At 51.5% G+C, this 23,791-nt stretch overlaps 1 protein-coding gene across 6 annotated transcripts; it reads right to left on the bottom strand.

Moving 5' to 3' along the window:
• Positions 1–14,868: 14,868 nt before the first annotated feature.
• On the bottom strand, positions 14,869–21,822 carry BMP4 (bone morphogenetic protein 4). 6 transcript variants are annotated; one of them, XM_051821717.3, is made up of 4 exons: positions 21,463–21,822; positions 18,280–18,404; positions 16,916–17,295; positions 14,869–15,993 (listed from the first exon to the last, which is right to left on the bottom strand). In XM_051821717.3, the coding sequence occupies exons 3-4, from the start codon at positions 17,286–17,288 to the stop codon at positions 15,137–15,139; spliced, it is 1,230 nt and encodes a 409-aa protein (XP_051677677.1). In that variant the 5' UTR covers positions 17,289–17,295; positions 18,280–18,404; positions 21,463–21,822; the 3' UTR covers positions 14,869–15,136.
• Positions 21,823–23,791: the final 1,969 nt, after the last annotated feature.

Raw genomic sequence — 23,791 nt, 5'->3', positions numbered from 1 at the left:
CAGGTTTCTTTCTCGATTTCATCTTTTTCTTCTGCAGACTGTCTGATTTCACACCTAACAAAGTCACAGCCTTTAGCTGCCTCTTGGTAACCAGGCCTAATTCCGCACTGTGCTCCACTGACAGTGCTCAGCGGCATCCTTTGTTTTTACAGATTGCAAATGCTATAGGTCAATGTTCATGTCAACAAGAAATAATGGAATAAAATGACTTCTAGTATTCATGGCTTCTGTTCAGGTAAGTCACTTTGCAAATGGATGACACAAGGTTCTCTGTGGGGTTTTCATATTTTTGCAGCTTAATAGACAAGCTAGAGTTTTACTTTTAAGATTTTATTTATTTATTTGAGAGGTAGAGTTACAGACAGAGAGAGGAAAAACAGAGACAAAGGTCTTCCATCCACTGGGTCACGCCCCAAATGGCCTCAACAGCTGAAGCTAGGCTGATCTGAAGCTAGGAGTCAGGAGCTTCTTCTAGGTCTTCCACGAAGGGGCAGGGGCCCAAGCACTTGGGCCATCTTCTGGTGTTTTTCCAGGTGCATTAGCAGAGAGCTGGACTGGAAGAGGAGCAGCTGGGACATGAACTGATGCCCACATAGGATGCCAGTGCCACAGGTAGGGCTTAGCCTACTATGCTGCAGTGCAGGCCCCAAAAAGTTTTATATTGGTATGCAATTTAAATAATTTAAATAATAATTTAATTTAAATAATAGTTTGCACACCTGAGGGGAAACAGTGTGACAAGATTACACACAGGCAGAACTGACAATTGGTGCTTTCAAATGTTTGATATCTGTGGTCTCCAGCACAAAGGCATGTTTCTTTATTTTGCAAGCCACTGCTAAATGTGTTTAGCCTGGATGAAATATTTATGGATTGAATGAACTGCTGAGTTAAGCATCTGTTACAAGAAAATTACAGTGTAATATTAAGGATATTCTAAACATCTCCTTTAATTACAAAGAAGGATCATTCTCAAGTATTTAAAAAAACAATTATTCCAAATTAAATAGGATGATGCTACCTGTCCACCTAATAATGTTCATTAGAACACCAGAAATACAGCTGCAAAGCTCAGAATTGTGTTAATCCTATTTCTATAAAGCACCTAGCACACAGATTAGAAAGCTATAAAAGTATACTTCAGTTAATAACTTATTCTCATGGTAGGTTACATTTAAAATTATAGGCAATATATTAAATAAAAACATTTCTATATCAAATGTCATGTCAGTGAGCCAATGTTAATACAAATATTGTGTGCAATTTATTTTAACTTTGCAACTTTAATCTTAGTTGTCTGCCTACACTGTTCAAATAATCTTTATATAAGATATCACATAGGGGTCGGCATTGTAGTATAGTGGGTAAAGCTGCTGCCTGTGATGCCAGCATCCCATATGGGCACCAGCTGCTCCACGTCCAATCCAGCTCCCTACTAAAGTGCCTGGGAAAGCAGTGGAAGATGGCCCAAGTGCTTGGGCCCCTGCACCCATGTGGGAGACCTGGAAGATGTTCCTGGCTCCTGGCTTCAGCCTGGCCCAGCCCTAGCAGTTACAATTTGGGAAGTGAATCTTCCATTGGGGAAGATCTCTCTGTGTCTCTGTCTCTGTCTCTGTCTCTGTCTCTGTAACTGTGCCTTTCAAATAAATAAAAATAAATCTTCTTAAAAATATATCACATAGGCCGGCGCCGCGGCTCAATAGGCTAATCCTCCGCCTAGCGGCGCCGGCACACCGGGTTCTAGTCCCGGTCGGGGCACCGGATTCTGTCCCGGTTGCCCCTCTTCCAGGCCAGCCCTCTGCTGTGGCCAGGGAGTGCAGTGGAGGATGGCCCAGGTGCTTGGGCCCTGCACCCCATGGGAGACCAGGAAAAGCACCTGGCTCCTGGCTCCTGCCATCGGATCAGCGCGGTGCGCCGGCCGCAGCGCGCCGGCCACGGCAGCCATTGGAGGGTGAACCACCGGCAAAGGAAGACCTTTCTCTCTGTCTCTCTCTCTCACTGTCCACTCTGCCTGTCAAAAAAAAAAAAAATATATATATATATATATATATATATCACATAGGCCGGCACCGCGGCTCAATAGGCTAATCCTCCGCCTGCGGCGCCGGCACACCGGGTTCTAGTCCCGGTTAGGGCGCCAGATTCTGTCCCCGTTGCCCCTCTTCCAGGCCAGCTCTCTGCTGTGGCCCGGGAGTGCAGTGGAAGACGGCCCAAGTACTTGGGCCCTGCACCCACATGGGAGAGCAGGAGAAGCACCTGGTTCCTGGCTTCAGATCAGCGCGGTGCGCCGGCTCTGGCGGCCATTGGAGGGTGAACCAACAGCAAAGGAAGCCCTTTCTCTGTCTCTCTCTCTCTCACTGCCCACTCTGCCTGTCAAAAAAAAAAAAAAATCACATAAAGGATTATCTAGCTAGTTAGCTACACTAGAACTATAAACAAATGGAGAGCAGTTGAAAGATTTTTATCATACTTTAATTTTTTAAGCCAATATGAAAATTATATCTGAATAATTCAAACATGTCTAGCCATTATGTTTCCTTATACTTGGGTATAAATTATTCCTGTACTATAAACTACTATATTTTACTGAGAGTATATTTGCTTACTATGCACATTATAAAGAAGCAGTGTAGTAACATGGACGAGCTAGACAATTACATCTATTCATTGATGAGAGAGTGATAGCAATGATGTCTGATATACACAAAGACCAGTCAAATCTCAATTCTTCACATTCGTGGACTAGCAAAATACCCTCCATATTCCAGACACACCTGACTCATAAGTCAGCCCAAAACTTTCAAAAGAATTAAAATGAATGTTTACTTTGAAATGACAGGATTTCTGCCTGACCAGCTCTGGATTTCGGCTTAAGGAGAAAGGAAGACATCATCTTCCCTAACATTTTAACACGTTGCCTTTATATGCAGTGCTTTTCTCCCAGGAATCTGGACAAGTCTTCATAAACATTAATTAATTCTCACTATCCTTATGACGCCCACTTCCCAGTACAAACTATTAGGCTAGGCAGGGCGGCGCGTCGGACGCTGTGGATGCTATAATTACATAACAGTTCTCCTCTGACCAGTGCTTATCCACGGAGCTCACGTACACAGCGATGGCTCCTGCATATCCAGCAGCCTCGACTACAGATACACACGTGGGCGCTTCAGCATTTGCTGCTTCCTGAAACTGGAACAGGCGCACACAGCAGCTCTGCATAACGTGGCCAGTCTCTTGCCCCTCACAAATCCTAGCGAGGCCAGGCATGGGGAAGCTTTTGCTGCTCTTGAAACAGCAGGTGTTTGTTAACCTTTTAAACCAACAGAACAAAGCTAATAAATCCAAGGTGTAGGAGCTAATGTTATCCATGTAATGTATGCCAAAGCATCCTACTCAATGCAAATACTTCATGGCACACTGTAACCTTCTGCTTCTCAAAAGACTTGGAAGACAACTAAACGAAGTAGCTGAGGAGTAAGAACGCTTTGGGGACTGCAGGCTCAGACTTACCTTGAAAGGCTGAGCGGGACAAGTTTTGCCACCTTTACTTCGGGATATTTAAGTCTTCTCTTTGACCTCAGACAAATTACAGCATGTACAGAACCGGTTTCCTCTCCTCAGCGCAAACACCTTTCAATCTCTTTTGTCAATGCCTCAACGTTGCAGAGGAAGACTGCAACAAATATGAACTCTGTTTCATTGCAATGTTATGTGTAGCTTTGCTTAGTGAACGTGTACGTGTTTCACATCTATATAATTGAAAGGCACATTTTGTGTCTTGCTCTTTTCATTTAATGTTGCTTGATAAACATCAGTCTAAGTATTGATGTAATTTACATTATTGCCTCTTTGTAATACCCACAGAAAATTTGTTTCCAATATTTTCCTATTTTAACCAGTGTAGATATCATTTTATTGAAAACATCCTTACTGTTTTCCTCTTCAAATTATTTCGACGAGGTGTCTACCCCCAAAGGATCACAAAGCATAAGCAGTTTTGTAGTTCTTATTGCAGGTTTTCTCCCTGCTCCAGAAAACAAATAAATGGGACAATTTACAGAAGTATCAACAACTGATGGGTCTGGATCAGGCTATTGTGGCAGAGTGGGTTGGGCTACTGTCTGGGATGCCCACATCCTGTATCACAGTGCCACTTTGAGTCCTGGCTACTGTGTTTCCCAACCAGCTTCCTGCTAATGCACCTGGGAAAGCAGTGGATGATGGATTAAGTACTTGGGTCACAGCCACCAATGTGGAAGACTGAATGGAGTTCCTGGCTCCTGGCTTTGGCCTGGCCCAGCCCTGGCTGTTGCCGGCATTTAGAGAGTGAATCAGAAGAGGGGAGATCTCTTTCTGTTCCTATGTCTGTGTCACTCTGCCTTTCAGACAAAAAAGAATTTTTTAATTAAAAAAAAGTGATGAGTATAATTTTATAAACTGTTTAGAATAACCTTTGTTTCACTGTTTAAGATTTATTTATTTATTTGTTTATTTGAAAGGCAAAGTTACAGGGTCAGAAGGAGTGACAGAGAGAGAGAGAGAGATCTTCCATCTGCTGGTTTACTTCCTAAATTGCCACAACAGCTGGAGTGGGGCTGATCCAGGAGTCAGGAGCTTCTTCCAGGTCTCCCACATGGATTCATGGGCCCAAGCACTTGGGCCGCCTTCTACTGCTTTTCCAGGTGCAGTAGCAGGAAGCTGGATCAGAAATGGAGCAGCTAGGATTAGTGCCCATATGGGATGCTGGCACTGTAGGCTGTGGCTTTAAACTGCTGCACCACAATAGCCCCTGGGGAATAAACTTTCTTTGAGTTACAATGTAGGCTTTAAGTTATATTGATTGAATTATAATGGCTGTGACACTTTGGATTTTTTTCAAGTGAAATTTTTGATTTTTTTCAAGTGAAATTTAGCATTTGCATTTTCATTTCATAAAGTAGAATTTCCCAAAATGTGAAATGTGACCTCTGAAATAGGTTCTTTCCTCCTTTCCCTCTATCTTCTTTCTCTCTAATCCCCCTGCTCTCCTTGCCCTTACCTGCCTCTACTTCACTGTTTCTTGTGATGCCTCTGAATAAAATATTGCATCCATGTTTTATACAGCAGGCTCTTTGGGGGCCAGGATGATCTAATAAAGACAAGAGGGACCAGGACAGTGAGGAGATGATGCACATTCAGACCCAGACATTTCCCTGTGACCTCTAATGAAGAACACAGTCCTGAGTCTTGTAATTAAGGGTGCCAGACAGAGGGAGCTGTTTTAGAACAGTATGTCAGAGGCCTCATTGGGCAGGAGATAGTTGAGAACTAAGGAGCAAGAGGCCAGCTTTGTGAAGATCTTGCCAAGGAAGCTTCTGGCAAAGGGACCAGCAGAGAGAACATCCAAGGAAGAACAAACACACATGGTGTTAAGAGAACAGGAAGGCCTGAGTGCTAAAATCCAGTTAATGAGGGGAAACGGGGCATCATATGTCACCAGAGAGCTAGGCAAGGCCATGCTGTCCACAGGCTTTGTAGGGTTAAAATCTATAGGGGAAGAATGAGGCCCACGGCTCAATACGTTGAGGCAATGCTGAGTCGACCAAAGTAAAGCATGTTTCTTACCGTGAGGCTTCTCAAAGTTTCAAAGTGGGAAGGCTGCTTGTAAATTTCCAAGTGGGTAACACAGATCTCGAGTTTTCCTGAACATATTTCGTCACACCATTCTTTTCCCATAAAGGAGCTCTTGACACTATTGCTAACAAGGGAAACATTTTGGAGAGCACTGGGCAAAAGCACTAGTCAGTAACCTACAACTTGCTGGCCATACCCAGCCCAGCACCTGTGTTCACACAGTCCATGCAGCTTCTCTTACATTTTGTAACAATCTTTAAAAATCCAAAGAATATTTCATAAGGTGAAAATGAGGTAAAATTCAATTTTCTGTGTTCATAAAGTTTAATTGAGACTTAGCCACATTTCTTTACCATTCTCTGTGGCTGCTTGCTACAATAGAACTTAGTTGTTGCTTCTGAAACCACTGGTACAAAATGCTTAAAATACTTACTATCTGGCCTTTAGTGGAAAAACTTTGCCAGCTCTGGTCTAAAGCATCTGTTCAGTTACTTTGACTATAAATCTTCATGAGATCTTGGATTACATCTATAACATGTGTTTTTATAGTAGCTATTTATCAAATACCCATTATATATACTCTGGATTTGGCCTTTTATATCTATTTTGTTAAATTTGCTATTTTTTTAAAAATTTATTTAATTGAAAGGCAGAGTTATAGACACACAGGGAGAAAGACAGGGAGAGAGGTGGTTCATCCACTGGTTCACCCCCAAAATGGCTGCAATGGCTAGAGCTGTGCTGATCTGAAACCAGGAGCCAGGAGCTTCTTCCAGGTCTCCCACACAAGTGCAGGGGCTCAAGGACTTGGGCCATCTTCTACTGCTTTCCCAGGCCATAGCAGAGAGCTGGATCAGAAGTGGAGCAGCCGGGACTTGAACCAGCGTCCAAATGGGATGCCAGCACTGCAGGCGGTGGCTTTACCTGCTATGCCACAGCGCTGGCCCCTACTATATGTTTTTTAAAATTTCTTATCAAACCTAGTTGCTTTATTTTTAATAATTCCCTCAATTTTTAAGTAATATGAATATGTGTCTCAGTCAATAGAATGGAAAATAGGCCACTCAATTTTCTTATATGCAAAATACTGGATTCCTATATTTAAAAGTATGGGTAACTCTTTAGTATGTTCAGACATTTCTGAAGTGTGATGGGACATATACATCTATATTAAATTGCTTTCTCATGATAGCTATTTAAACAAATAGCATTTCTGAATAACTCCCAGGCCCCTGTATTACTCCTAGTTTGTTAGATGTTAAGTTCCACTTATATTTTATATCTATTTCTGAACTATCTGCTTATTACATTGAGATCTCTCTCTCTGCACCCCCCCCTTTCCTGATGATAACCTGAAGACTTATAATGTCATTTTATATATCTGCTAAGGCCAGTCTACTATTATTAGTTTAAAATTGAGGGGCATACTTTTCCCATTTATTGAATATCTGAATATCTTTTAAATTTTAGTTAGTGATCAAAGATTAAGTTTAGAGATTAAGGCTGCTGCTGTGGCATAGTAGGTTAAACCTCCACCTCTGTTACATGCATCCCATATGGGCACTGGTTTGAGTCCCAGCTGCTCTACTTTTGAATCCAGCTCCCTGCTGATGGCCTGAGAAAGCAGCAGAACATGGCCCAAGTGCTTGGGCCCCAGCCACCCATGTGGGAGACCTGGAAGAAGCTCCTGGCTCCTGGTTTTGGATCGGCTCCAGCCATTGCAGCCATTTGAGGGGTGAACCAGTGGATGGAAGACCTCTCTAGCTGTCTCTCCCCTTCTGTGTCTATAACTCTGCCTCTCAAATAAATAAATAAATCTTAAAAAAAAGTTTAGAGATTTTAGTTAGTGTCACATTAAATTAATCGTGAGCATTTTCATTTTCTCAACATTATTTTCCCACTAGCAGCCAGACTTCTGTCTATCCACACTTCCAGGTCTTTAAAAACAACAAGGTGTCAACTTCACAATGAAGAGATGTAATCAGTTCTGTGTCAGTGCAGGTCTGTCACAGCAGGCACCTTCTGTTAAAATCTATATTCAATTATGGAAACCCAACTGTAAATTATGCTGGGGAAAATGGAAGCCTTTCCCAACCCTGCCCGACCCTATCATGCTCCTCCTGACTCCCAGAGCCCTGTCCTAGAGGAGCCTATAAACTGAATATGGACAGAGGACTCGGAGCACGGCACCGACAGCTGTGTCCTGCCTGTCACTCTCTTCCTCCAGCATTGCCTAAATTCACTTTTCTTCAGCTCACCATGACTTGCCATAGCACATTACCACTCCTGGGGAGATACAGCTACAGTTAACAGTCTCTCACAAGTGTTCATAAGGTAATAGTTCCCAATTCAAAGTCACAGTTTGTCTTCTGGCAGCAAAACTTATACATTTTTGCAACTGTCGCTTCTTACCAACAGAGCTTATTAAAAGCCTGGTTTTGTAGGGTGAGTATTGTGGCCAGCAGGTCAAGTCACTGCTTGTTACAGGCATCCCATATCTGAGGGCCTACCCGGCTTCCTATCTAGCTTCCCGCTAAAGCTTCTAGGAGACAGTGGATGATGGCTCAAGTACTTGAGTGCCTGCCATCCAAATGGGAGACCCAGACTGAGTTCCTGGCTTTTAGTTTCAACCTGGCCCAGCCCTGGTACGCATCTGGGGAGTGAACCAGCAGACAGAATTCTATCTCCATCTCCCTCTCTTACCTCTACCTCTTCCCCTTCCCCTCCCTCTCCCCCTCTCCTTCTCCCTCTGGCTTTCAAGTAAGTAAATCTTAAAACAACAAACAAAACAAAACCTGGCTTCTTGCCTTGGATCTCTGGCACTAATCTCTCAATCTGGAAATAACAGACACTTTAAAAGAGCTTCCAGTAGATCCCATGTTAATTAGAACCCCAGAGCATTCAATCTTCCAGAAGGCTGCAAAGTTCCATTTATTTATGGTGTTGGGTCTCTAGGTGGGATATATTTGGTTAAAATAAATTATGAGCTAGTTTTGGAGAATTGCTAAGTGACAACCAAATAAACAATCACCTCCACATAGTGCAGGCCCTCGGAGACCATGATTTAAGTGCATGAGGAGTTTGGGTAGCACTAGTGTGACAGCCAGCTGCCCAAGATAGTAGCATTCCCAGGCAGTGTCCCCAACACAGTCACAACCTCCTCTGATTTATTGGGGCTACCTATGAAAGATGACAAAGCAAAGTCTGTGCAGAGGAAGAGGGATAGTGTCAGAGTTTGCTGTTTGTTTTCTCGGGGTTTTCACCTACAGGTCTACACTAACTCGCCAAAACAACATTAGCAACACTGTCTTCTCAGCAGCAATCCGCTAAATCCTACGACTGTTCCATCCGGAAAAGCTGGTCAACCTCAAGATAGATAACGAGCAAAACAGCCTGAAGTTTGAGGGCTTAGGGGAGGGACCATGTTGATCAAACCCACTTACCACACTGCTACCTTTTGCAAGACTGTGGGAAAAGTGACTTTCCTAGTTAACAGTCCCCACCCCCTCCTCTCCAGCTAAATGGAATGCTTTGCTATGCAAATAACCAGTCTGATCTCAGAGGAAGTAAAGGACTCCGGAGAGTAAAAGGAACTCACCTTTTGGAGGTAAATTAACTCTTTTAAGATACCATTGAACAAATTACTTCTCTGTGCACTAAGAGTTCTCTTAGTGCCCTAAACTCTCAAAACTCACCCAAGATTAGTTTACTCTTTCGAGGGTCAGGCCTCATAAAGAGTGAGTCCCACTGGAAAAACATCTTTTGTCCCTCCTTGTTAAGGCCCACAAAAGAAGCATGTGGAAATCACTCAGCCACTGACATTGGTGTCAGACCCCAGGCAACTAGAACCTGAAGGCTGAAAGTGTCAAGGTCAGGCTGCGTCTAGTGACCAAACTCTTTGAATAGGTTTTAATCTGGTAATTACTACATTTAGATAAGCCCGCCTCCCTTTCTTACCACCCTCATCCCAAGAAAACCATCGCAAGAAATCAGAGAAAGACAATGAGGGATGCACAGAGTCCACTAGCAAATTATTCGGCCGGCGGCATCAGAGGGTATGAGACAGAGATCTGGGCATTTCTCTGCCTCTCTGGGTCACAACTGACTTTTCCAGGAACATATTTACAAAATGATCAAATCCTATGGAAACATCCAGTTTGCTCAATCAACCAAAATGTCTGAGCCTAGGCTGTCAGTTATCCAGTTTTCAGGATATTTAAAACACACAAAAGAATATTCTGTTTAGTGCTCAGACCACAATGCTTAAGCCAAACCTTAAGAAGACAGTAAGAATCTGAGATCTGGACCTTGGCCACAGCCCTGATACTATAGACAGGCTGCTCAAAAGTGCCTGAGCAATACAAGAAGTTTGTATCCAGTCTGCTTTCTCACAAAGGAGCAGAGGTGACCCAAGCTAACATACATATATATTTAATATATTTAATATATATATTTAATATTTAAATATTTAATATATTTAATATATTTAAAATATATTAAGCATATCATATTGATCTGAAATGAAGAAAAATACAACACAAAGAAAAGGCTGTAGGAAACCGTGTAAATACAGGGACAGATAGGAAGGAAACAGGAAATCCTAAGTAGTTGTTATAGGAGAATGGAACCAACAAGTAGATCTGGAATTCTGCAAGTGAACACTAGGCTATATAATTCTCACTGGCTGTTAACAAAGCTGTATAAGTCAATTTTTAATGACATCCATGTTTCTACTTCTGAATTCAAGGGACACTGGGTATGTGCTTAACCATACCTGTTTTAGCCTGTAAAAAGAGCATGCCATTATTTTGGATTCAGTTGAAGACTAAAGAAAGTATATTTAAAAATTCGCTCCCTCTCCTTCCGATACCATACATATCCTTGGATTCTTACCACAGAACAAACTGCACAGATCAGAGTGGCACAGATTATAAACCGAAGTCAGCCTGCAGCTTCAGTTGCAGGAGAATACATTCTCTTCACTGAGTCCCAGGGCAGCTCCAAGCAGGGTGGAGTCAGGTGCTGGTACCCTGCGTAAAGTCACTCGGGAGTGAACCATCAGTCCAGTGGGTTCAAGTCTCAATCAGTGTGTTCACCTGCTACCTGGGGCTCCCATTAATAAAATGGGAAAACATTGCCACAGTAATGATAATAAAATTGTGTGAAACTAGACTCTCCTTGCACCTTGGCTGAGGAGTTCCAGGATTTGGGGGTGAGGGACCTTGTTTTTAATTGTTGTTGCTAGAAACCAAGCTATACAAAGTTAAGAGAGATCAGTGAGACCTTTTCTTCAGAAAATGTGGCAAAACTGAAAGCTGGACTTAAGAAATTTTCATTAGTAACACAACACAGCCAATTATTGTTCCATCTTGTCTTCTTTTCCTCAAAAAAGGTACCTTTCACATTTTAAACATTTCTGAATCCTGTAGCGTTATGTTTTCTGAATTGTCTGTTCTGAATGGCATACTACACAGCATCGACATTTTCCTGCAGGTTTTTTTTTTTTTAAGATTATTTTGAAGAGCGAGAAAAAGCAGAGATTGGAACTTTCTTGAATTACTGTCTTAAATGATTTAGAAACGGTCATTTCAAATGGCTTCCTTAGTGAAAAAATTTTTTTAAATTTCTTTTTCCAACACTGACTAAACATTGTACACCTTGAACTTTTAACTTCTTTTTCAAAATTGCTCTGTGGCTGTTGGCTTGCTTTGAAGAGTGGTGTTTTTGACATTGGGGCAATCCTAGATTTCTCTGGACATCAGCCACTCTCGTCCACCGGTGGCCATCGCGGCTCCTGCTTCTCCTGGCCATCAGGAGTTGAAGGTGAGGAAAACCGGGAAAATGCCCCACAGTGGGGCGACGTTTCCCACCACGCCAAATGCGCTTCCAGTTGGGGGGTTCCAGCCACGCGCTGGTCTGCGTCACGCGGTGGTACCCCCGCACGGCTCTCCCTCAGACCCGCGAGGGGGCCACCCGGGAATGCCAACACCCTCGGTGTCCTCCTCCTCGCTTTTCAAAACGCTGGTAAGAGCTGCGCCGGGTGGGGACCCGGGCCTCGGGAAAGCTCGGCCCTCTGGGGCTCACCTTCGGACGGGGCGCGCTGCAAGAGGGCGCGGGGAGACCCTGGGGCGGCGGGCGGCCGAGGCGCCGTCCTTTCGGGTCGGGGTGTGTGTGTGGGGGGGGGGTGGCTTGGCATCGCTATTCTGAAAGAACCCGGCCCGTCCTGACTCCACTGGCGCGCGCCCGTGGCCTCTCCATCTCACGTGCGGGCCCGGCGCGTGGTGGCGGAGACCCGGCTCTGCGTTTCCCCCCACGGCTGAGGCTGTGCGGCTCGCCCCCTCTCAGTCGCCTCGTGTGCGGGCCTACTGTGAGCTCGGAGGCACGACAGCCTGGCTCCGCGGACGAGGCGCCGACCGTAAAGGCGCTTCCACTTCGCGAGCCTGCCCCAGACTCCACGCTTCTGAGGCGCGCCCCGAGGGCCGGCGTGCGCTAACCCGCCCCGTCGGTCTCGGCAGAGCTTCGCCTGCGCCCGGGTCCCCGCGGCGGCGGCGGCGGCGGCTGAGCCAGACCGGCTCATCATCCGCCGGGGCGCGAGGCCCCGCGGCCCGCAGCCCGCAGCCCGCAGCCCACCCGGTGCGCCGAGGCTCGGCGCGCCGCCGCCAGGTGCTCGGGCCAGCGGGCCGCCGGCGCGCAGCACGCCCCCTGCCGCCCCGGCCGCCGCCGCCGGGCCTGCGCGCGCGGGCAGCGGGCGGGAGGCGGGGCCTGCGGGGCCTGCGGGGCCGGGCTTGACGCGCGGCCAAGGCCGGGTGATCGCCGGGGTCGGCCAGCGCCGCGGCCGCGCGCAGAGCCCTCGCAGAGTGGCGCTGCCCGGCGGCCGCGGGTGGGGGCGGGAGCGAAGCCCGGTCAAGACGGAAAACAAAGTCAGCAGGTCACCTGGCAGGTTCTGGGCGAATTATGCAACGAAAGCCGGGGAATGTTTCATGCGGCCCCCGCCTCACCCCCCCCCCACCACTTTTTTTTTTTTTTTTTTTTTTTTTTGTCTTAAGCTCCTCGGAAGCCGGTTCCAGTAGAAGGGTTGGGCAGGGATGGACCCAGCAGTGCCTCTGATGTGGTTATGACTTTGCTGAACTCCTCAAGGGCCGTTCTCGAGCCTTGTCTTCCTTTAAGCAATGGGAACCCTTGTTGGGGGGTGGGAAGGGAGGGAGAGGGAGGGGCAGGCTTGATCCCCAAGCTACGCGGAGAACCCCCCATGCGCGCACACCTGAGGTTTCCACCGTGTCCCAGACCCACTAAAACCTAAATTAAATCCCCCCCACTCCCGTCCGGGCCCCGGGACTGAGCCTTCTGTGGGGACGCGAAGAGTTAATGCCGGCCCTGGCTCATTGTTTTCCGTGTAACATTTGTGGCATTAGGACTATTTTGTTAACTAGGTATGTGCAATTCACAGAATTTCACGGTAAATTCCCCAGACCAAATATTTGGCTGAACAAATAAACAACATTATCCATTCCTGAAAATACGCCAGTAGCTGGAGGTGGGGGGTGGATGGGGGGGGGCGGTGGGGGAGTGGTTTCTAGGAAGTGACCTGAGCGGGGACCGGTGGCCACCAGGCCCAGAACTGGGCCTGGGGTCATTGGTTCAAGTGCTGGGAGTCTAGGGGTTCCTTTGTCAATGACACAGGACGTTTCTAAAAGGTGCTGGAACCCAACATGGGCTCCCCCCACCCCTCCCCACCCCCCCCCCCCGCGTGATTTGTCCGAGCTCCCTGTCCTTAATCAAAGGGGCAGCGACCTGGGGGGCAGGAGGTGGAGGAGGGTTTCTCTTTTGGGGAGTTTTTGGAGCTCCGCAGAGCCTTGCTGCCTTGGCCTGGGTCTCTCATCTCCTCTCTCCACCTGCGCTCTCCAGGGAGCTGGGGCTTTGGCAACCGCCTCACTTCTATTTTTATTGGTTTCCACTAAGCTGCTCCTTTTGGAGGATTGTAGGACTTCAGTAATTAAAAACAAAAATGAATCCTGCTTCCCCCACCCCACCCCCCAGAGCATATGCCAGAGTGTGAGTGCAAGAACTCGGGGGTGCACACATCACACACGGAGCTTCAGGGCCACACGCGGTCAGCGCCCGACAGCTCTGCCATTCCTTCTAGCGCTCACCTAACAGCCCTCCCCACAGACAAGACACCAGACTGCTTCTGCCCCCAACCCATCCAGACCCACGCAGAGAAAATGCACACCTAAGCAAGGAGCCTGAGCAGGCCCGTATCTAGGGCTGGAGTTGTTGGTGGCGATGAAGCAGCAGCAAAGGCCTCCTCTTTGGTCCTCTTACACACCACACCATGCCATTCCAGAAAGTCCTTTCTCCACCTGCTGGCTGCCTGCAAACAGAGGAAGCCCTCCAACCTTCAGCACCCTCCTTTTTCACTGTGACAAAACACTGAGCATCCTACTTAAAGAAAGCCCAGCTCCGAACATCAGCGCCACCAGGCCCATCACCTTCGGCCCAGCTCTAGGGAAGGAGGCACAGCAGAGGTACAGCAGAGAGGAGGGTTGGCATTGACTCCAGAGAGCCCACCGTAGCAGCGAAGCACTTTCACGGTGCCTACTCAGCATCTGGCCTCCTTGTCAGTCCCCTTCCCAGCCCAATGTGTCAGGATGTTGAACTTGATGAAGGCCTTCAAGAGCGATGGGGGGTAGGGAATAATGCCAAGAAAACACTGGAGAGTTCTCAGTGGTGTATTAAAGTAGTGGTTATCAAGCTTTTTTTTAAATAAAATGTAGGGTGTATCATATATGTTACTGGGTAAAGTCCACTTCAAAACAAAGAAAAAACCCACAGATTCATATGTGAGCTGTGCAAATTAGTTTTGGTTTGAAAACACACTGGCGCCTGTAATAACCAGAGACACCCCGAGGTATCGTAAAGGTGGGAGCTCAGACTTCATCACAGTCGGCTGGGCCGCACCTCCAACAGGTGAGCAAACACAGAAGATGTACGAGGAGCCCCAAACGGGGCCTTTCATCTGACCTGCTCCTTTCATCCCACTGTTTCTCCAAGGCATGTGTCATCCAGATGGGAGAGGATGCTGCGTCCTTGTTAACATTAAATAGAAATGGAAAACAATTCATCCCAGCAATTACCATCTCTCTGGGCCACTGGTTTACTTCCTGTCCCCACCCCAACTTCCATCAATGCCCCCAGCCTCTCTCAACAGCACAACCGAAAAGAAAAAGGATGAGAGAGAAAAAGGCCAGAGTGTACCTTTAAAATAATGACTCATTTTATTTTTTTCTTTTAATACGTAGTTATAAATATATTTTGTCAAAATATATGATCAATATGGTCAAAACATTTGCACGTAAAGTCATAAATAAGGTCAAGGTGAATGTTTAGGTTTTTTCCTTTTTTTTCTTTTTTCAAAGATAAAAAGTCCAGCTATAAGGAAGCAGTCTGTGTAGTGTGTGGGTGAATGGATGGGAACGTGTGTGTGTCTGTCTGTCTGTCCGTCCTCAAGGGCTGCGGGATCTCAGCGGCACCCACACCCCTCTACTACCATCTCCTGGTAATTCTTCAGTACCACCTTGTCATACTCATCCAGGTACAGCATGGAGATGGCGCTCAGTTCAGTGGGCACACAACAGGCTTTGGGGATGCTGGAGTTGACAGAGTTGACCAGGGTCTGCACGATGGCGTGGTTGGTGGAGTTGAGGTGGTCCGCCAGTGGAAAGGGGCAGTCCCCGTGGCAGTAGAAGGCCTGGTAGCCTGGGGGGGCCACAATCCAGTCATTCCAGCCCACGTCGCTGAAGTCCACGTAGAGCGCGTGGCGCCGGCAGTTCTTATTCTTCTTCCGGGCCCGCTGTGGGTGATGCTTAGGGCTCCGCTTGGCCCTCCGGCGTCGGGTCAAGGCATGGCCCCGGCCGTCGTGGCCAAAGGTGACCAGGAGGGGCCGGAGCTGGGCCCAATCCCCACTCCCTTGAGGTAACGATCGGCTAACCCTGACATGCTGGCCCTGATGGGTCCGTGTATGGTGGAGGTGAGTCACCTCCACGGCCAGCCCATGGTTGGGCTGCTTCTCCCGGGTCCATCGCAGGACCGCGGGGCTCACGTCAAAAGTTTCCCACCGTGTCACATTGTGGTGGACCAGTCTCGTGTCCAGTAGTCGTGTGATGAGGTGCCCGGGCACCGCTTCCGCCGGGGGCTTCATAACCTCATAAATGTTTATCCGGTGGAAGCCCCGCTCCCAGTCAGGGCCCTGGTCCACCTGCTCCCGGAAGAGCCGGAGCTCTGCGGAGGAGATGGCCTCGTTCTCTGGGATGCTGCTGAGGTTAAAGAGGAAACGAAAAGCAGAGTTTTCGCTGGTCCCTGGGATGTTCTCCAGATGTTCTGGGCACGGTGAGAAGGAAGGGAAAATGAAAGAGCACGTGAACTTTTTTGAGAGATGGGGATGGCGGAAGTAGCTGAGCGGGGTGATGAGTGGTGAACTCTGCTTATAAGCTGGAAGACTACGGTGGGGGCAGGGGAGGGGTGTCTGCCTGTGGGTCTGAAGGAGCAGCTAGGTAGGGCACCCAGGGAACCAACAACACTTAGCTGGCGCCTGTCTAGCACCCAAGACAGAGCATCTCCCAGCCTCCCCCATGTGCCTGACAGCTTCCACGCAGCCACTCCCTTTCTCCATCACGCTCAGACTCCCATTTAAAGCCCCCTCTTGGCTTGGCCCACAGAGCCCAGGCTGGAGGAAACATGCATGCAACCACTCTCTCCCTCTTCCTCTTTCGAGTATGTTACTAAACATTTCCCCAGCGATCTTGGAAACACAGAGCATGCCTTGTTGATCATGTTACAGGGGGGAAAATAAATTCCAACACAGTAATGATGCTGGTGGATTCATAACTCAGATTTACTTTGGAAAAGAAACATCCGCTAGGAAACATTCAGATCAGATTACAAGGCCCCTATTGAATAAACCTGACCAACGCACACAGCTGTAATATTAAATTCGGTAGGTGCTTTGGAAAAAGGGGGGGCGGGGGGCAGAAACAGCTTTGATATGGCAGAAACACACCAGCGGGACTAGCAGCCTCAGTCCCCATCTCCCAACTACCCCCACCTCCACCCCCCTAACCGCCCCCCCCCCAAATAAGTTCAGAGGCAGCTCTGGAAATTCTTGGAGGTGAGCAGCCCCGTTCCCCAGCCTCTCCGATTGGGGCTTTGATGTAACCTGAACTCTTCCCCCAGGGTGCTCAGGGCCCCCGCAGCCAGGCCTGCTGGCCCTCCCCCCTCGCCCAGACGCCAGCCAGGGACTCACCTTCGTGGTGGAAGCTCCTCACGGTGTTGGCCCGGCTGGCCGGACGCTCCGGATACTCGAGACCGCCGCTGGGCATCTGCTCTTCCTCCTCCTCCTCCCCTGACTGGAGCCGGTAAAGATCCCGCATGTAATCCGGGATGACGGCGCTCTTGCTAGGCTGCGGGCGGCGGCGCAGCCCGAACATCTGCAGCAGCGTCGCCTCGAAGTCCCGCAGGAGCTCATGGCTCTGCCCTGAGCGGCGTCCTCCCGCGTGGCCCTGAATCTCGGCGACTTTTTTCTTCCCCGTCTCAGGTATCAAACTAGCATGGCTCGCGCCTCCTAACAGGACTTGGCATAATAAAACGACCATCAGCATTCGGTTACCAGGAATCATGGTGTCTCTGGGGAGGGGTGGGGGGGTGGAATAAATAAACACCAGTAAATAGAGAGAAACACAGAGGTGTCCGCATATGCATATAGGGCTAGCAGCACAGGGTCGGGATGCCAAGCAGGTCGGAAAGACCCAAGTCTGTGCCTTCTCCCTCGCACCCCCTCCCCCCCCCAAGCAGCTGCAGCCGTGCACGGCCTGAAAGTAAAAATTGCCCTGTAATTACTTGGTCTAACTTGTTTACAGTCAAATAACCCCAAATCAGATAGCCTCCATCCTGTTAATCTTTTTTTGTCCCAACTGCCATCTGAGCCATGATCTCAGCGTGGCTTCTTCAGGAATAAACAGTTAACATGGAGGGGGGGGTGAGGAGGGGGGGGAGGGAGAACGCAAATGCCCTCGCTCTCCACGGCCGACTTTCAGCCTCTCCCCCCTCTCCCTCCACCCCCACCTTCCTCCGCCCTCCGAGCCCAACTTCCACAACCTCCAGCTGGTCGGGACCGTCAGGGAGGGAAGGCGGAGAGGCAGGGACTGGACGGAGGCGCGGGGCGGGCGGCGGGGTCCGGGGGGGCTGCCCCGGCGGCCGGTTTTGCGCCGTGGCCGACGAGGGTGAAATACTCGGCAGGAGGTGTGATCGTGTCGGCACGCTCCCTCCCGGGGAAGGGGGTGGCAGCCGGCTCCGGGGAGAACTCCGCGAGCTTTGACAAGAGGCTGGGACCGCTCCACGGGCGCTCGGAACGCTCCCCTAGGCCAGCGGGGCAGGGACGCGGAGTGGCGGGCGCGCAGGACCACCCCGGGGCAGCGGACCTGTCGTCTCTGAGCCCCCACCCCAACCCCAGCCCCGCGCGCTCCCTTGCCCTGCACCGCGCCCGATCGGAGCCGGCAGCACTTGTTAAAAAGAACCGGCTGGGTCTGCGCGCGCCGGCTGCGGGGCCGCGAGCGGAGCGTGGAGGGCAGTGAATTCCCGGGAGGGGGTAAGCAAGAGGTGTCTACTCACTGACAGAAAACAAGGCATATAATAACAGTCCATGATTCTTGGCAGCCAATCTTGAACAGACTTGCTGGAAAGGCTCAGAGAAGCTGCGGCCGCGCGTCGCTCGGGATGGCACTACGGAATGGCTCCTAAAATGAATATTTGAATATAATGAGACTCGGGCGCAGACAGGCTCTGTTTTTCTTCCAGCCCCTCGGAGTCACGTGAACGCCGAGGCCCCGCCCGCCCCGCCTCCACCCGCCGCCCCCGCTCGGTCCCCGCCCCTCCAGGCGAGGCCAACCTCCGCGCCCGCCGCCCGAGCCTCGGCGGCCGGGGAGGAGCTCCCGACGGCGGCGCTCAGCGGAAACCTCGGCCGGTGCCCCGCCGCCAGCGCGCGGAGGACCTGGCCTTTGCCTCCAGCTGCGGCGCGCCATGCCGAGGGTCTGGCCGGCCCCTCGTCCCCGGGACGCTTTAGCCACAGGTCCCGGGCACGAAAGAAAGGGTTTGCGCTTTGCGGCCCGAGCCTCGCTCCAGGGGTTGGCAGTGGAGTTTCAGCCGCCCGGAGCCTCCGCACCGAGAGGCATGGGTACCGGGAAGCGCAGCGGGACCCTCCGCGCACGCTCGCACGACCCCAAGCACGCGCGCGCGCGCCCTGCCGGTCCTCCCTGGGGTCTCGGCGAGGCCAAACATCACCCCTGGCGAGCGGCTGCGGGCGCTCCGAGCAGCAGGGCGGCCCGGCGCTGCGGCCCCTGTCACGCGTGCGCTCGGGGGCGGGGGTGCTGGCTGTGCTCGCTGTGGGAAAGTGAGAGGCAGCGGCTGCTGGAGTAATTTCTGCTCTGGCTCCATTACCGAGGACGCTCTCACCGCCCCCGTTCCCTCCCTCCCGGTCCAGCAGCTCCCCCAAAGAAACGGGTCGGCGGGGCCATCGAGGCGGAGCGGCGGGCGCCTGGGCTCACGCCTCCAGACCGATTCAGAAAGAGGCGTCGCCCAAGGGCGCACAGCAGTTTGCGGGTCTGAGTGTCGCCGAGGTTTTACAACTCCCGGCACGGCGCGGAGAGGAAATCCCACCGCGTTCCCAGGAAGGGAGAAAGCCGTGAACAGCTTTCGGCCTGCGCTTGACGTGTGCGTCGGTCTCTCCCCCTCGGTTGCTCGCTCGCCGGCTCGGCTTAGTTTTTAAACCCCCACCCCACCCCCGCCACTTCCTCCCCCTACGCCTCCGTCCTTTGCACCAGCTGCAGAGTCGCAGCGAGGAAGAATTTTACCATGCACAACTCCAGCAGTGACTGGGACGTCCGCGCTCCCACCGTGGACGCCGCACGCAGGGCTGGCTCCGCGCATGGGCCTGCTCGAAACCCGGACCTCGCGCAACTCTACGTTCGCGCGCCGGACGCCCCAGAGGCGCGACCTCCCCTCTCCGCACCCGGAACCCACTCCACCCAGCTCCCCAGTTCTTGCCGTGGGGACGTCGCGGAGCTCCAGGGCGGGGGCTTGCCCGCCACTCTCCCCAACAGACTTGGTTTTCTTGGGGGGGGGCACTTGCAAACGGCCTTTGAGAAAGAAGAGTAAAGGATGGAGCAGCTCAGCCCGCCCTCCTGGCAGCCGCTGCCCGGCGCCGCCCGACACCGCAGGTCGGAGTGCAGAGGCCGCGGGCGCCCCTGCGCGACCGTCCACGCCCCGCCAAGCCGCGCCGCTCTCTGAGCGACTTATGCCTTCTGCGTTCCCGCGCCACCGCAGGGAAAGGGTTGGAGAGAACAGACTTTTTTTTTTTTTTTTTTTTTTTGAGAAACCATGAGTCCTAAAAAAGCCCAGTGGAAGGAGATCCAGGAGTGCAGGACGCAGACGGCGGGTGGGCCGGTGCCCGCGGGCGAAGAGACGGTGGGAAGAAAGGACGGACGCCCGGATCCGGGACGATCCCGGCCCCCGGGAACCTCCCCGGGTGGCCGGAGACCCGGCTGCGTTGAGACCGAGCAAACGGGGCAGGGGTGGGTGGGGGGAGCAGGGGGCCGAATTTCAGTAACTACCATTTTCTTTCCAAATTCTTAAAAAAAAAAAAAAAAAAAGATAAAAAACCCAAAGCACTCCAGAACTGTGTCTTGGGGGGCGGGGAGGGAACCCGTGGCGGTCTTTCTTCGCTGCCCTGCCCGGAACTTCCCCCAACGCCTCGGTTTGCTCAGGGGCAACTTCAGTTTTGCAAGTGTGTGTATGCCCTTGGTTTTTCTTTTCTTTCTTTCTTTTCTTTTTTTCTTTCTTTTTTTTTTTTTTTTTTGACATCCCACAAAGCCTTTAGCTCACAAACCGCGACCCTCGCAAACCATCCGCCAAAGTGGTTCTCAGGGGCCGCGGTCCAACTCCCGCGGGAAGGGGTCTGCAGCGACCCGGCAATCCCGGGGTCTTTTCTTATCGGTTCCGGGAGAGGAGGGCCGGGGAGAGCCGCGCGTCCTCCGTGCGTCCCGCCAGCGGCTCCCCATAGAACACGACACCGCGGGAAGACGCGTGCAGGGAGCCCCTGGCATCCTGACCGGCGTCTCCACTGCCTTCATCCCTCGAGAGGATGGAGGGGAGGGTCCTCGGGTGCCGCAAGTCCACGGCGCATCGTGCAGCTGCTGTTCGCAAGCTCTCGGGGAGCCCGGCCAGCTGGGGGCTGGGTCGGTGGCACTGCCCCGGACGCTGCCCCTCGAGCTGCACGCGCGCTCCGGAGGGTAGCACCACTGCGCTCCCTACCGCGCAGCCGGCTCCAGCTGGGGAGCTCTCCCCACCTCGCTGGCCCTCAGCCCCAGGCTCTCTGCAACGCAAGAGACAGCTCTCGCGCTCTGTCTCTTGCTGCCCGTCCCGTCTGGCGTGTCCCAGCCTGCAGCCCACGCGCAAGGCGTTCAACTCCAGACCCCACGGTCTTTGCCACTGACCGCCCCCTCCCCCCACACACACCAGGCGCTTCTCTCCATCCCACCTCTCCTGCCCTGCACGTCCCCAAGTTCGAAATCGTCCGGAGCCACCAAGCGGAGAAAGTGGCCTGGCTAGAGGCAGTAGCAGATAAGGTGTCTCTGCGCGCCAGCATCCCCACCTCCAGCGCCACCGTTGGAGGGGGAAAAAAAAAACCTGCCAAGGCCACCTTTTGCCTCTGTTACCTCCTGAGCTCCCAACCTGCACCCCGGAAGATGCGTCTCGGCCGCCTCGGCCTGGCGCCCCTGGCCAGGTAGCCATGCTCACCATCGGTCCCTGCGGTAGCGGGCTCGCCAGCGGCAGCTCCTGGGGACCTCTGAAACGGCTGCGGTGAACCTGGGCAAGGGCCGGGGGCTGGGGCGCTGCAGGCTCGAGACGGCTCGGACGGGAATCCCATCAGGGAGAGAGGCGAGATGCTCAGGCCCGGCGGCGGCGGCGGCGGCGGCGGCTGCGGCGGCGTCTCGGGCTCCCTGGCCGCGGCGCGGATGCCCAACTCACCTAGCTTCCGGGCCGGGCTCCGCGCTGCCTGCCTCCGCCTCCTCTGCCCTCGCGCATCTACTGCGCCCTTCTCTTTCCCTCCCTCTCTTTCTTTCTTTCCTTCCTCCTCCTCTTCCCCGCCGGCCCCTCCCTTCCTCCCTCCTCCCTGGCTCGCTCCCTTTCTGGGGATGGCAGCCCCGCCCACATCCTCCCCTCGGGCCGCGGGGCCTCGCCTCGCAGGCCCGCGTCCCGGAAGCCCGCAGATGCCGGCAGCTCCGGGAAGCGGCCGGGGCTCACCTGGGGACCACGTGCAGAGGTACTAGAAAGCATGCACCGACTAGTCGCCGTGCCTTCCAAAAATACCCACGGGAGTCTGGGCTTCCCTGAGCTGAGAGTAACAGCTGCCCAAACTGATGATTAAAACACTGAGTAATCACCATTTACCCCGAGTAATTAGAGATAATGAAACACCTCTAAAATCAGGTTATGGAGAAAGGAGCTGTTGAGTTGGTTTAAAGGGTGGCCTTCCTTAAACTGTTCAAGGATTTCCAAACGTTGGGAAACAGGCTGTGTGCGGGGCTGTGCGCCTGAGAGATGCCACTTCTGCCATGACCCCGCGACTTTGCTGCCCAAACATTTGTTTCAGTGCTGCTGCTGCCGAGCCAGGGTGATGCCTTCAAGGCAGACAAGTCCCACGCTAAGCTGCCGTCTTCCCCTGCCCTCTCCCAGGCCTACCGCTCCTACAGGCAAGGGGCCTCGTTTTTTTACAGTTAGAAAAGTCTTCGCAACCGGGAAGATTCAACACCCGCCACGTGGTCATTTTTGTTATCTTCGTTGGTTTTTAGAACGTGTTTATTGCTGTTGCACCTAAGGCTCGTGCCAAGGAGGTAAGGCGCACAGAAACAGCAACCTTTCAGAGGCCACGGGCACCCGGATTTTCAAAGAAGAAGAGGAGGGATGGGGAATTGGCCCCTTGGTTCACAAAAAGTGATAGTAATCATATGAGCAGGGAGGTGGAATGTGGTGGCTTCTAAACCCTCCCAAACAGGAACTCACTTCACACACTGCCTGTGAGGGAGCTGTGCGAGAGCTATCAGTCCCATCTCTCTGTTTGCCAAACAAGGAAGGGGACGGACAGCCAGGTTATAGGGACTTGCCCACAGCTGTGGAGCAAATCACAGCCTCCGCTTGGGGAGTCGAGCTTAGTGCTGCAGGGCAGGACCGAAGCTGGCAGCCCAGGCTGCAGGTAGCCGGAGGAATCCTGGAGGAAGACTGACCATTTCCTGTCCTGGACGGCTTTCCCTGGGATGGACCCTACACCTCACCCTCCCAACAAAGCACTTCCCTCTCTCCTTAAACAGATGCTGGCCCAGGGTAGTTCATCTAGAAAATCTTGACATTTATACACCTTCAATATTTAGAAAACAGGAACTACTTCCTGTCGTCCCAGGCACACAGATTACGGGGGTGGGAAGTGAGGTCACAGAAGCAAGCACCAGTGGCTGGCCGATGTCCTTCTCTGTGTCTTCCTCCAGGCCTGGTGAGGTCCCATGTCCAAGAATGCATCCAGCAGCAGAAAGGAGCTGTAGGCTTTGGGCAAGTCCTTCCATTCCTAAGGCTTCTCACGTTTTCTCATCTGCAGAATGGAAAGATGGGGCCAGATAATTAATCTCCATGTTCCCTTTCAATTTGAAAGTGATTTGATTACTTTATTGCCATCTTAGTAAATGTACACCTTCTTTGATTTTAAATCGCTGCTGAGCCCACCTCCTCTGAGAACCTGTAATTAAACAGGGTAGGGCAATAACACCCTGAAAGGATGGCTGAAAATACACCTCCAGCTTCCAACTCAGTCAAAATTACAATTAATTATTAAAAATAACAACACAAAATTAAAACTCCATTAAATAGTTACCTAATGCTCCTCCTGGGGCATCAGGCAGTGTGCTCCTTTAGCACTGTGTGAGGACAGATTAAATGTTCACCGAGCTCCCTACATCAATCACTGTTGTTTTAATCATTAATGAAATGTGCTCCTTAATATTTAATCTCAGAAGCAACAGTGGTGTACTTGTGCGTAACAGCAAGGCCTTCTTTTCACTTTATTTTTTTCTTCAAG

This window comes from Oryctolagus cuniculus, chromosome 12, assembly GCF_051225735.1.
Source record: "Oryctolagus cuniculus isolate XC-2025 breed Fujian yellow rabbit chromosome 12, ASM5122573v1, whole genome shotgun sequence".
NCBI classification, from domain to species: Eukaryota; Metazoa; Chordata; class Mammalia; order Lagomorpha; family Leporidae; genus Oryctolagus; species Oryctolagus cuniculus.
Note: the sequence above shows the minus strand (reverse complement) of the source record. Positions and strands in the feature narration are given on the sequence as shown.

What these genes read in the sequence shown, in the direction of transcription:
- BMP4 (XM_051821717.3), bottom strand. Translation starts at nt 17,288, where the DNA reads ATGATTCCTGGTAACCGAATGCTGATGGTCGTTTTATTATGCCAAGTC. An exon ending in GAGGAGCTTCCACCACGAAG is followed by an intron (nt 15,994 to 16,915) that starts GTGAGTCCCTGG and finishes CACCGTGCCCAG; the next exon opens with AACATCTGGAGAACATCCCA.